We start from the raw sequence: 14,112 nt of genomic DNA on the forward strand, positions 1-14,112 counted from the left end.
CACAGGGTTGGCTGCATAGAATGGTATGTATTGTAGTCATAGTCAGGTGACCAATTGGGTTTGTCACAATGCAAGAGGGTACTGGGGACCAGGGAGAAGGAAGGTGCCTAGGAAAACTTACGCACCTCAATGTTAGGCATGGTGAGGTGCCACCCAACTCATGAGGTGCAGGTGGGTAGAGAATCAGCCTGCAGCCATATACTAGAGACATCAGGGTGGCCAGGAAGCCCAAGAAGGGACAGAGAGAGACACACACACATTCATACAGTAACTGTAACAGACATTTGATGAGTGAGTGGAAGTGGTTACTTCAGCAGCGGGGATGGTTATATAGGGGCTTTGGAGAGTGAGAGAGACAGGTTTCGGGGGCTGGATGGAAGGAGAGGGGGAGACATGATAGAACATGGGCTTTGGATGGGAAGGGGAAGGCTAAGGAGTAGTCCATGATGAATAACCTCTACTTCCAGAGGGAAAGAAAGCAGGAAACTGAGAAGAACCTTACTTTCCAAACCAGGTCTACAAGGCTTGCAGGACCAGGCTGGGGTTCACAGTGCTACAGATTCGGAGGTACAGGCTCAGCAAGGATGCCTGCTGGCCCAGTGTATGAGTGATTAAATTGAAGACAGACTTTCAGAAAGGGCAGGTATATAAAATATTCATTTATTAATTTTTGAAAACTCATGTGAATACCTAGGCACCTAAATACCTGTCTAAGCTATTGTGTTGGAATCCAGCTAGTGGTAACTGTGCTTTAAAGTCTGGATTGATCAAGAAGGAAAGATGCTTTGACTGCTTCCTGGATTCTCATGCTCCCTTTTCCTATCTAGATAAGCACAGTTGTTTCAGTAGAAAATAGAAACTACTGCTTTACTTCCCATTGCTCTCAGTACAGCCAGTTCATAAACACCACAAGTACTACAAGTAACTGGGATGAAAGGCCTAAAAGCTACAATGGTTATCAAATAGCTTAATGCTAATTCTGACCACTTTATTCTGACAATTTCTCATCAATTATGAGGAAAAATAGCACAGAGGTATTTATAATCCAATAGATCACAGGGATATGTCATCCTATGCTATTTGCCCATCTAGTATTCATCACTTTTGCTATGCCTGGTTCTCCACAACCATCAGTAGTAATGGTAGGAACGCTGGAATTGACAGTGCTCTGGTTGCCCATTTAAACTCTGTGTTGTCTAAATGCTGTTCAGAACAAGTCTACAGATACAGCCTATAAAACACTGTTGGCCCCTGGTACCATTGCTACAAATGGTGGGGAATTTTAGGCAAAATGCCCCATTGCTGACATGGCCTAGTATTCATTGCAAACACACCCAGCAAAAAATATGGATTTTCAGTTCTCCTTAAAATATTTACAAAGTCTTAAAAACACCACTGTATCAAGTTGGCTTCTCCTTTATGTACACATGAAGCATCTGCATTCACTCATTACTTAATGCTAACGTTTTTTCACCTGATCACCCCATTCATTAATCACAGGCATGTTGATGTCATCAATAAATATGGTCATTTTCTTTCCAGCTGGAGGACCGTAGGTAGTGCCCATTCTTTTATCTATGTAGCTTTCCATACTCCTTTGGAACATATTTGGCAGAGTGGCAGAAGAGAAGTTTAAGCGCTTTGTCAGGTGAAGTTCAGGATCATATTTGCTGGTATAACCCTATAAAATAAACATATATTTTATGTAATTCAGAACTGCAGAGCACCCACAATTCTAGGTGAAGTCAATGAGAGACACTAAGCTCAGCCCATCTGAAAAATCAGACATAAGGTATCTCAAGTTGGGCACCCATGGACAGAAGCAACCAAAATTACTGTCAACTTTTAAGAATCCTGGACTTACTATTTAATTTAAAATATTAACAGAAGTTTATTTAAAACAAACATTATGAGCCTATAACCTGAAATTCAAAAAAACTCTTAATCAATGTATAGTATTAAAGTTTACAGGGTTTAACAGATGTCTTCAATTGTTGCCACTGTTGACATAATGCAAATAAATCTTAAACTTGTTTTTTTCTGAAGGTAAAGGGGCACTTTTGTGAATGAGAAACAGGCACATCAAAGGGACTGATATTTCTCTTTCCCTGATAATACAGAGAATCTTTGTGATTGTCTGAAAGCTTTTTACCTACAAAGACCTGGGTTCACACTCGTATTATTCCTGCTACTGTTGATGATAACCTTAAGCAGTCAAGGGGGTTCAACTCTCTGCACTGCTTTACATATTTGTAACATCACCAACTGTACCAAAGGCGAAATCCACAAACCCTGAATTTAAGTGAAGTCAAGGCAGGTACATTAAGGAGGAAACTGTTTTCTGATATTTTGTTTAACAGGATAAGTCACTACATGTGCTGCATTAAAAACCTGGGATTTTCAATTGTGTTTTTAACTGAACAGTTTTAAAAGATTCACTTTGCCTATAAGGATGAAAATACCAAACATAATTTAAATTCTTAAATTTATAACAGAGTTGAATGGAAATTCTCCAATTTCAGAACATCAGAACAAAGAATATTTAGAGCTCTGCATTACTCTTAGTCAGATTTTATAACTATCTGATCAACAGCAGATCTAGTGGGGTACTTCAGAAAAGAAAATCAGCTACATCAGAAAGGAAAATATTTTCCATCCCCAAAAAGATATTTTGATGAACAACATTAGGATCTTGATTTTGCTGACTGCCCAAAACCAGAATCTCCCTTTCAGAAGTGCTGCCTTTTAGAAGCACTTTTTCTGAAGAAGACACAAAAAGATGATGTTCCTCGAACACCATAGTTGGGTATTTGAAGAACACCACAGGCAGCTGGTTAACTGGAGCGTTTCACTGCCCATCCCTCTCCTTATGGTATTAATAATAGCCTGTGTAACATTACAAATGCAAGAACAATTCAAAAGAAATCCTGTCTCATTTTTTTTAGTACAAACTTTACATGGTGAGAATAATTACAGCTCAAATAATTAATGCTCATATATATATGGAATAAATAGTTTTGACTTAAATGGGTCTTCTGAGATCTCCTGTTGCAGAAGTCATGTTGCTGAAAATCATTTCTGACATCTGTAGGACAGGAACTCTCAATGTCAAGATTATTAACCGGATTCTGGGCCTGGTTCTCCACTCTACTACACCAGTGTAAATAAGGCTTTCTACTCTTAGAAGAGTAGAACTCCCAACAACTACTACTATAATAAAGGTTTCAGAGTAGCAGCCGTGTTAGTCTGTATTCGCAAAAAGAAAAGGAGTACTTGTGGCACCTTAGAGACTAACCAATTTATTTGAGCATGAGCTTTCGTGAGCTACAGCTCACTTCATCGGATGCATTCAGTGGATGCATCCGATGATAAAGTGAGCTGTAGCTCACGAAAGCTTATGCTCAAATAAATTGGTTAGTCTCTAAGGTGCCACAAGTACTCCTTTCCTTTTTACTATAATAAAGGTTGTAAACCAGCCTCCATTATAACCATCACCATGTATTCACACAAAGCTTTTCCAAATTTTCAGTTAAACTCCTGAAATTTTCCATTTCAAAAAGGTGCTTGGCGATTTTTGTTTTGTTTTTTTATGAAAGCAGTTGCACATATCTGGCAATTCCTGAACACAAGGAATTCCTTTCTATAAAGTGCAGGTAATGAGCAGGGCCAGCTCTACAGTTTTTGCCGCCCCACACAGTGAAAAAACTGCCACTGCAGACGGCAAAAGGAAGAAGCTGCCCCCGACTTGCCGCCGTGGTGGGCGGGACAGAGGAGCTGCTGCCAAATTGCCGCCGTGGCCGGAGGAACTGCCGCCGCTTTCCAACTGCCGCCCCAAGCACCTGCTTGGAATGCTGGTGCCTGGAGCCGGCCCTGGTAATGAGTAAAGTAAAGGAGGAGGAGGAGGATCACTTGGAGAGGCAGTTTGCTATAATCCTTAATATGAAATGAGACTGAATGGATCTTGGTGCTTTTTAAAATTATGCCTCCCTCTGTGAAGGGATATTCTTTTTCTGTTTAGAATAGATAAGAGGTAAGTCACTCCTTGGAATAAGTTCTAAGTATTTTTAGGGAGGGGAGAGGCAGCTGAAGGCTGGAGATTGTTAGCATCTGGCTGAATTCCAGTATGTAGGCTATCAGGACCAACATCCATACCACTCCCCTTCATGCAGCTAAAAGAGTTTTCCCAGCTGGTGCCAGGAACAGAAGTTGACATTATATTGGCACGCATGGAGGCACCAACAGCTGAACTGAAAAAGTAGTATTAATTGCTACTGGTGTCAGTACAAACCAATTGAAGATGGGTCTTAAAATTCACATTCCAGGGGAAGCAGATTATCTAGAGGGTGCGCTGGTGTTTAATCTATAATTTGGGAGTAGATCTTTTCTTCTAGTCTTTGGGTTCTTATATAGTAAGCTATTAAATTTTGTACCTGGACCATGAGACTAACTAGGGGCATTTTATAAATGAAAAAAAAAAACACGCATTGAGTACTTTAAGAGTAATTCTTGTAGCATTCCCCCTGTGGAGAAAAGTACAATAAGTAGTTTTCTATTAGCCAATGAAGAGGGCAGATAAGAACTATTAGACTTGGCCTCTGAAAAATCTCCAAGTGAAGAAAGAAGTTTTTATTTCTGTCCTTCTTAGCTTCTGAAAAAGTCTTTGCAATATGGACAAATAGTGTTGGGGTAAAGGATCAAAAGGATAGTTCATGCATATGTCACAGAAAGAGCATGGAGAGAAACATAAGAAATGCTCCAGCCAGAGGCAGTGTGTTAGCAAACTCTCTAATCTAGCTTCTCATGAAAAATCCGGAGACAGCACCTGAAAAAAGGTGACTTGCCTAACAATTATGTCATGGTCCTATGATCATCACTAGCAAAATGATAAATAGCTATTATGTATCCTTTTCTGAACTACAATTTGTGTGTATTGGGCAAAATGTCTCAATGGGAATTGCTGTAATTTAATGTGGTGGGCATTTAATCATATTTTCTAACCTGCCCATTTCAGTGTAACACATGCGCTAAGGTCAATTATTTTTGTATCAGTGCTGTACTCTGAAGATGGGAAGATTTTTTTTCTGTTCTATGTACCTTAACCATAACTGTTTTTGCTGTTCCCTGCTCTCCAATAAGTAGAACTGCTTTCCCCTGCTTCATGATAGTGTCCATTAGAAAATCTGTTCGGACATTGTCTACATTTGGAACTAGGATGGAAGTATATTCTGGCACTGACTCTTTAGGATAAACATATTCAGGTACCTGAAATAGAAATAATATAAACAATAGGTTAGACATTTTCTTCAGAACCATAAGGGCACTGCATGTGAACACAAAACCAATACACTATTTCAAAAGTATTTTTTCTTGAAAGCAGAGTGTTCGCTAGCAGTTAGTCAGTAGGCTGCCCTGCTTTCCTGAATGGGGTGTAAGACTAATGGAGTATTTTCACTGCCCCCAGCCCGATTATCCATTTTATAGACTACTTTGGTCTTTGCTGGGGGAACTTAATTATATTATGGTGACAGGCACTGGAGAAAGCTAAGACAGGATTTTTTTTTCCTGTTTCATTCCCAAACTATTTCCATTGTCTGTTCTCAATCTCTGACCCAAAATACTTGTGGTGAGAGAAAAATTCCTTCAAAAAAAGAATCTTATGGTCATTTATTAGGCATAATTTTCCAAACTAAATTACAAGTTTTAGTGAGTAAAAAACAATGTTTTTCTTGTCAAATATATTTATCAGGCTTACTCAAAAGAAAGAACTAGTATATTACTGCATACCAACCCTCTTTGACCAGTGCTCCCACTGACCACAATCACTAATACCAAACTCAAACATGGTTTCCTCTCCATTCACGGCTGGGAGTTCCAGCGTTGTAGAATGATTCTGTAAGAACAGTTCCATTTTCACTCTGTCATCCAATTCCAGAAGAGCTCCTACTGACCACATTATAGCAAAAACAAACAAGCGAGCTAGATGCTCTTGGCTGGGCTGCTTCTCATTTCTGTCTGCCAATAAACCCTGTAAAAAAGACACAACGTGTAACCATTGCCTGCTCTGAACTATATCCAGGCACAAATAACAGAATAAGATACAGATAACCTGATGTCATAGCTACCTGTAGGAGGTCAATAGCTTGTTTGATGTACATGCATTCTAAAACTGGCATTTTTGGTGTCACAGCAGTGAAAACAAAATCAATCAAATCCTGCAAAGGAAAACATTATGTTCATCTGAGTATAAAGAAACCCATTTTAAAAACTCATAAATCAGTGCCATGATTTATTTTTAATATAAGTGTTCAATTGCTTTATTCTGTGACTTAAATACATTTCACTTCAATTTCTGAGAGTACGAATATTCAGATTTAAAACATGAAAAGTCACTATTAGCAAACATCCTAAATAGGTAACTTTGATGTATCATAGTGAGTGAAATTATTCATAATGGCTACATAAAGCAATATTCAAAAGGAGTGATTCAAAAAGTGTTCTTGAGTTACACTGCAGATCTGCCATATATGTTGTGCACATTTACTGTTGCCTTTTTTTTGGTTGGAAGACAGCAACACAAAGCTTGCCATAACGATACATACATTAGACCATCTCCCTCTTTCTTGAGTATGATTCTCCTCTCACACATGCTGGTTTTTCACTAATATAACTGCAATGAGGTCCTTCAAACTGATGTGAGAGGATAATCAGGGCTATAGTTTCTAATGCACTTCAAATAAATTTCTATTACTATATTTTAAATGCTTTCAATACATTGGAAGAAAGTAGGTTGCAAGCTCCAGGAAGATAGTTTAAATGAGTTTATCATTTATTTGGATATTTTCTTTAGACATGGAGGAACTGGAGAAATAATAAGAGGAAATGACAAAAAGTATATAAAAATATTAATGGTATTGAGAAGTTAGATCAGAAACTTCTGTTTTCCCTGTCTCAGAACACAAGAACAAGGGGACATTCAATTAAATTAAAAGGTGGCAAGTTCAAAACTGATAAAAGGAAAAAAATTTTCTCAAGATGTGTAGACTGTGGAACTCTCTGCCACAAAAATTGAGCAAGATTCAAAAAAGGCTTGGACATTTATATTAATAACAAAAATAGCCAGAGTCATAATAGTTAATGTTAACAAAAATTTTGGATGGGAGATTAAACTTCATGCTCCAAGGCTAATGCTATTCTTCAACTGTTAGAGATCAGGATGAGATCTAATGTGGGGACCAGATTATCTCCCATCTGTCTATTGCAGTACTTTTACAAGTTCCTTTGAAGCACCTGTTTCTGGCCACTGTCAGAGATAGGACACTGGATTAGATGAACCTTAGCTCTGATCCAAGATGACAATTGCTCTGTATCGAATTGTACAAGAAAATGATAAAGCTCAAGTTGCCTACATCAAAGCAACAACAGATTTTACAGCTTTATATTCTCTGACAAAAAGGACCAATGCCACTAACTGAGCATCCTCTTTGTAGGATTCCTCTGATTACTTCAATCTCCAGAAACTTCCCCAGATGCTTACCTCTTGCAAAAAAGCAACTCTATCAGTTATAGGAGGCTGTATAACTCAGGGAGAGGAAATGTGCATGTACAGCTTAGTGTTAGGATTTTAGATGTGGACAGTAAAGTTTAATATTTTGAAGCCACTTCTGAGGGTCACGGTAATCTGACTGAAAAAGCTCCTATGGAAAAAAGAGACCTCAAAGATAGTCCTGATTCTATTGAAAATAGGTTTTTGTGAGTTTATTCTTCTCTTTTCTTTTGGTCTTTATATCACATTTTATATAGAAAGCTGAACTTCTGAAATTGTGTATATTTTATAAATGAGTAAATAGATACATTTTCCCCAAAGTTTCATACTGATATGTAATCTTCTTCACTTCCTGTCCTAAACTGTTGTCCACCACTGTTGTTTGCTATTAAATAGCTGCTGCAATTCCACACCACATGTGTTCAGTAGTGGGTGAAGTGGTTCTTGCACAGCGAAGTGTTTTGGGATCCTTTGATAATGAAAGTAAATTTAAAATATTGGTATTATTTTTGGTCTCTTAACAGAATGTTATCATGACAAGAATTGTAACAATATTTACCTTGACAGTCCCTTTACATTATGGCTTAGTACAAATTGTCAGGACATCTGTGCCAGACAAAATAATATGGCAACTCTGATTCACAGTTCTTGTTTCTGATTAGGAACTGGCCCTGAGATTTCATTCATGGATCATGTTTACCTTATATACTGATTTTTAATGCTGTATAATCAAAGAACTGATTGTTCCTTGTAAACGAACTGTAAATACTGCATTTGATCTCTCACCTAATTCAGAGCCAAATTTAGTTCAATTCGCATCGATTTAAGTGGTTTTGCACAAGTGGTAATTGAAGACAGATTCTGGCCCTTCTGTAGCATTATCAACACTGTTCTACTACATGTTACTTAGTTATAAGTTATCATCTCTGTATTTTTATCGATACTGGGTCTAATGTGAGTAATCCTGTATTTGAAGTTTGAATACTGCTGTTAGTACACTTTATTTTATGAAGTTCTCTTGTATAGTTTACTTATCCAATTTTTTATATACTGAAAAAAGTAAGAAGAGAAAAAGAAGCCATCTGTATATGGAATCAGTATTATCTCCATCTGTAAAATCAGCGTTATCGCTCACATTATTTGAGAAGCAAAGCTAGCTCATTAAAAATGAAAGGAGAACTGACAGTCTGACAACTTTGGTTTACATTTGGATAGTTCCAAATACAGCCTTCAGCATGGAAAAAACTTTATATTTCACTGCTTTTCCATCTCTCAGGCTAATAAAATACACTTTTTTTCTGAAAAACATCACTCTTATGCGTTCAGAACAAGATACAGCATAAAATATAAAAGAAGATCATGGGACGGAAACAGTAAATTGACCCAAATATACATTATTTTGGAAGCATATTTTAAAAATTCATTATAAAAATTACCTTTCTTACCGCTGCAGGAAATATTAAGTCTGAGCATTACTTTTTGGAGGTTACAGCAAAATGAATGTAATGCCAGAAGTGGGTTTCAATGTAAATGGGAAGGAACTAAGATAAAATGTTTCTATGAGAAGTCATTTGTTAACATTCTAGCTATTGTAATAGTATATTAGTCATTGCTTTTGTCGTATTTATAAATAAATTTTTTAAAATGACAGGTCAAAAGGCCAGCACAAAAAAAACCTCACTTGTAGACTCCAACAAAAATGAAAAAGGTGGGGAAAAAACAACTATGGAATCTGAGGTAAATGAACAGGGAGAATTGGCAAAAGAGACAGTTAATGGGAAAGGAAAGGAAAGGAAAGGAAAGGAAAGGAAAGGAAAGGAAAGATAAGATAGGTTTCAGTTGTGCTACTACAGGTGGCAACTAAAGAAATGAGAAGAAAATTACAAAGGCAAAAAGAATACACAGCATTAACTTTCAGTAGTAATGTTTTATGAAGAAAAATTAAGTTTCAGTTGCATCAGAGATTGTCTATTACATGTAAGACTAATATACATCCACCACTGTGTAGGACTGTCCCTGGTGATTAATGAAAACTCTGTCAATTCTCAGCCTTTGCCTCATTCATGAATATCTTGCAGAGGGTTACATAGCATTTTGTACTTGTAGTATGGAAGGATAAGACATTCTGGATTTTCCTTCTGGTCTTTTTGGATTCAGCATGATTTAGCCTAATAATTTATTAAAGAGATGCTATGTCAAAAGTATCATGCACACAAGTCTTAACTTAAAAGTGCATGGTGCTACAGAATATACACTTCACGGATCAAATGCACCCCTGCTGTAACTGAAGTTAACAGAGCTTCAATAAGGATGAATTTAGCCTGATTTTTTTCTTATTTATTTAAATATAACACAAACAAAAAAGCCCATTTAGACCCTCCTGAGCACTCTAGTGATAATTAAAATACCTAAAACAATGTTAGTCACCAAGCAGCATAAATTAATTCTGCCAGCCAGCAGCATAAAATAATCAAATGGAGATAACAATTTATCTCCAACCAGCCAACAGATTAAAAAAATAAAAACAAAGGGAAAAGCTCTCCCACCACTCAAATTAGTGGCCATATTATCCACCTAATATCGTTTCATTTAGATTACGTTAGCTATTGTCATAGGCCCTTTCTTTGTCCGCATTATGTCTTGTGGTTATCCTTCATGTCAGTTCTTTATTTTATTAAATAAATAAATGGGATAAACAACTGAAGTAGAATTTAGGAAAAATAATGCTAATTTATCCAGATGTGTTAAATAAGCAGATTGCAATTCATTTTAATTTGTAGCAAGTATTGGCCTTAATACCTGAAATACACTGTTAAAGCTGTTCCATAGGACATCAGAGTGTGTAGCAGGCAAAGTTTGCAGCCAAGCCTTTAAAATAGGCCTCCAATCTAACACTGAGGAACTCATGAAGACCATCCCATTACGAGATACTGTTGCTGGGGAAGCATTGTCAATGTTATGGGGCTCAAAAACAATCTTGCAGTTTGGGGACATTGGAATACGATCTCCATTAGCCAAAGTAAGGGTCTTGTTATCATCTAGAACGGAGTTCAGATTTTCAATCCATATTGCATCCACAGGACCATCCAAAACTATCCATATGTGTTCTCCCTAAAACATACATGTGCAAGTGTAAATACTATGATCAAAAATATAGTTTTTTTAACACAGGAGAATACATTACTTTATATAATATTGACTTATAAATTATCTGATCTGGTGCTGAATGCTTTATTATTAATCATAATATTTCCTTTTTTTCCTTATTTACCCAGTGATTTGAAATCTCACTTCATTACTGTGTGTCATACCAAAGATTTTTTGATCAAAGTGACAAAAAGTTAACTTCAGTTGTTATATACAGAGAGATGTTGCTTTCCCCTGTGACAGCCATATGGCCTGATCCTGTTCCCACAGAAGCGGGTGAAAACAATTTCCATTAACTTCAGTGAGAACAGGAGCAGGCCTACAATCCCTTAAGAGATGATACCTAATTCTTTCATATCAACCTTTCACATTTTCCAAGGCCTAAATAAAACACAATGCAACCTTCATAACATATATGGCTCTGTGGCAGCACTGTTGGCAGGTCTGAGGAGAGAGAAGAGAAATCAGTATGCAACATTTTTCAACTGAGGCTATAACTACATTGCTCCAATATAATTACTGATCTGGAGTGGCATGGATGTAAAACATGGGTGGGAGAGATTCCCCCACTTTGTCTCTATATTAAACCACTGAAAATCTTTGTATGGGAGTTGAAAAGAATGGAAGGACTAAAGGTTTACAGAAGATGAAAGAAGAAATAAAACCCTACAGAGCTCACTGATCCAGCCCCAGAACCTCAAGTCTGTGCTTAAGGAGGTGAGTGTTCTCTGGCACGTACTTCAGAGTAACCCTGTATACATTCCTAAATGCTCAGGGCTTGTCTTCACTTCCAGGGATATTGCAGTGGATGTCAATTTAGCGGGTCTAGTGAAGACCCACTAAATCAATGGCAGAACACTCTCCGGTCAACTCTAGTACTCCAGCTCCATGAGAAGATTAAGGTGAGTCGACCAGAGAGCATCTCCCATAGACGCAGCGCAGTGAAGACACCGAGGCAAGCTGACCTAAGCTACATCGACTCCATCTACGTTATTCATGTAGCTGGAGTAGCGTAACTTAGGTTGACTTACCGCAGTAGTGAAGACAAGACCTCAGACACAAACAACAACTAAAATATTATATTTTCAAATTTGATTTGATCAAAACAGACCCTTCATGTAAATGAAGCACTGAAAGGGATGTGTTGCTTTGTAATAATATCTTACAGAAACAGTATTACATGCTATTATTGGCTGTCAGAACACAATATCCAGTTACCTTCTTTGCTTTTAAAGTTTTTCTCCATAAAGTAGAGAAAATGCCATCTGTCCAATCATTTGTAGCAACATCCAGAGTACCAAACATCTGGGAAGCTGTAATTGCCTTTGGGTTCATCCTCATCTCTTTATGAGGAGTGCCACAGTCTGTCATGGCTTTCATCAAGATATTAATGCATTTTGTCTTTCCTGAACCAGTCGGACCCAGAGTCATCATACCTTAAAATAACATAAACTTGTTTTAAATAAAATGCCAAAATGTCAGACACCAATTTAATGATGCATTACATAAGAAACTTGTTTTTTTTTAAATCAAAACTAAATTTAAAAAAGATGTTTTTCATTCCACTTTCTTGATGTTGACTGAAATTAAATTTTTAAATGTTTTATTAAAGCCTTTCATAAATGCCTGATTTATTCTGCTAGGCAAGCCAATGTGGCTCTCTATCCTCCCGTAGGCAGTTCTGTTCCTTTTTCTAATTGGAAAACACAGCTGTCTTTCGATGTTCATATGACACTCAATTGATTGGTGGTAAACAAAAACAATCATTTTTAAATATCTTTTACAAGAAAGAGTTGTTCCAAGTGATATACAAAACTGAACATTTCTTCCTGGAGACAAGGAACAAAAACATACACTTGCATAAACCAGGAAGACATTTTTGATATATTTTTCTTAGTAACAGACAAACTTGTTACTTCGTCAGTTTATACTCATGTTGCCAACTGAGTTCTTAAACAATAAATTAAAATTAGGCTATAGCTGATCCTATTCAGTTACTTTATATTAATTCAAAAAAGCTGTTTGCCAAGAAACAATGACATAGTTTGAAAGCAGATGGGAGATTCAGACTGAGATTTTCAAAGCCACCTAGAGATTTGGATGCCCGTTTCCCATTAATTGTAATGGAAATTGGACATCGAAATCCCATAGGTGACTTTGAAAATCTTGGATGCAAAGTTATGGAGGGATTTAGTAGCATAGAGCTTCTGACCAACATTATGGACCCAAGCATGCGTAATGCAGAGTAACTGTGACTCCCTCTAAAAGGAATAGGAGTTGTATGTGTTCAATATCTCATAGGAGGTGCTCAGAACTGTGCAGGATCCAGCCCTACATTAGGAACATAAGATCTGAGCCAAACCCATTCCAGTTAGAGAGAGACTCTCCGCTGAATCCAATGAGCTTTGGATTAGGCCCATAATGCAGAGCATGCCTCTAGGATCTGCGCAAAGAGGGGACTCTAAACATACACAGATCTCCCTCTCTCCCTGTAGAAGAGAACAATTACAGCACTCTGCAGCACTCTTACCATTTCACTCTGGGTCCCCTGGAGAGCTCTCATAGATCTGAAGATCCAGGAGTGGTGAGAGTATTGGGAGGAACTGGAGCTAAGGGAATGTGCACTGTCTCCCCTCCAATTTATAAAGTTAACGGTGGAAAGTTAATACAGGTAAAGGTGATGTTAACTTTTCAGTGGTGCCTCTCTGCCTTGGCAACCACCTAAAAGGAGTATTACTAGGCCAAACATCTGCAAGGGAGTCTCTGACAGCAGATCTCACAGCTTCCTTTGGAGCTGCACTGCCAGGGAGCTGGGCCAGAGTTTCAGGGGCCCAGACCCAATATGGAGGCACTGAACAGCAGACCCTCTGCTCTCAAGGGATCTTGGGGATCTGTGTGGATCTCAGGGGAATTGTGGTGTTTGCGGGTGAATGTTCAGTTTCTTGCAGTTGGACACAAATCCCACACTCCAAGAGTAAAATTCAAAGGAAATTCTACAAGGGGAACCTTGAAGTTTCCCTGGCCCTCACATTGGTATTGCCCCTAGAGGGTATTATATTAGCCTCAGAATTTCATTCTGCATTAGACCAATGAATCAAGAAGAAATATTATTAGCCATAACATTATTCAGCTCTTTAGTTTAACCAGATATAATATGTGAACTGACTTTCTGAGACAGTAAAGACCACAGATTTAAATATGCTTTTGTGAAGAAAGATCTCCTTTTATTTGTTCTAAATGCACCAGGGTATTAGTTTAAGCTAGAGACCCCTGATTTGTGCACTATGGGAAAGCATAAAAAGGATCATCCTTCACAAATCCCTTCATAAATCTTGAGAAATTTAATCAGAGTCCCTTTATCTCTTTTCCTTTCCAGGCTAAGTAATTCTGGTGTTTGCAATCTCCCATCATTTGTAAATCTG

The 14,112-nt window shown here is 37.6% G+C and overlaps 1 protein-coding gene across 1 annotated transcript in view; it reads right to left on the minus strand.

The window, feature by feature from the left end:
• The window catches only part of LOC140907170 (dynein axonemal heavy chain 5-like), a 266,273-nt gene that overhangs the window by 115,684 nt on the left and 136,477 nt on the right, over positions 1–14,112 (minus strand). The window contains exons 47-52 of the mRNA XM_073332494.1: positions 11,909–12,126; positions 10,343–10,654; positions 6,123–6,212; positions 5,789–6,025; positions 5,095–5,262; positions 1,475–1,681 (exon numbers count right to left, since the gene is read on the minus strand). Coding sequence (XP_073188595.1) covers positions 1,475–1,681; positions 5,095–5,262; positions 5,789–6,025; positions 6,123–6,212; positions 10,343–10,654; positions 11,909–12,126 — 1,232 coding nt within the window. The remainder of the gene's footprint in view (positions 1–1,474; positions 1,682–5,094; positions 5,263–5,788; positions 6,026–6,122; positions 6,213–10,342; positions 10,655–11,908; positions 12,127–14,112) is intronic.

The sequence above is a fragment of the Lepidochelys kempii genome, chromosome 2 (assembly GCF_965140265.1).
Source record: "Lepidochelys kempii isolate rLepKem1 chromosome 2, rLepKem1.hap2, whole genome shotgun sequence".
Taxonomy (NCBI): domain Eukaryota; kingdom Metazoa; phylum Chordata; order Testudines; family Cheloniidae; genus Lepidochelys; species Lepidochelys kempii.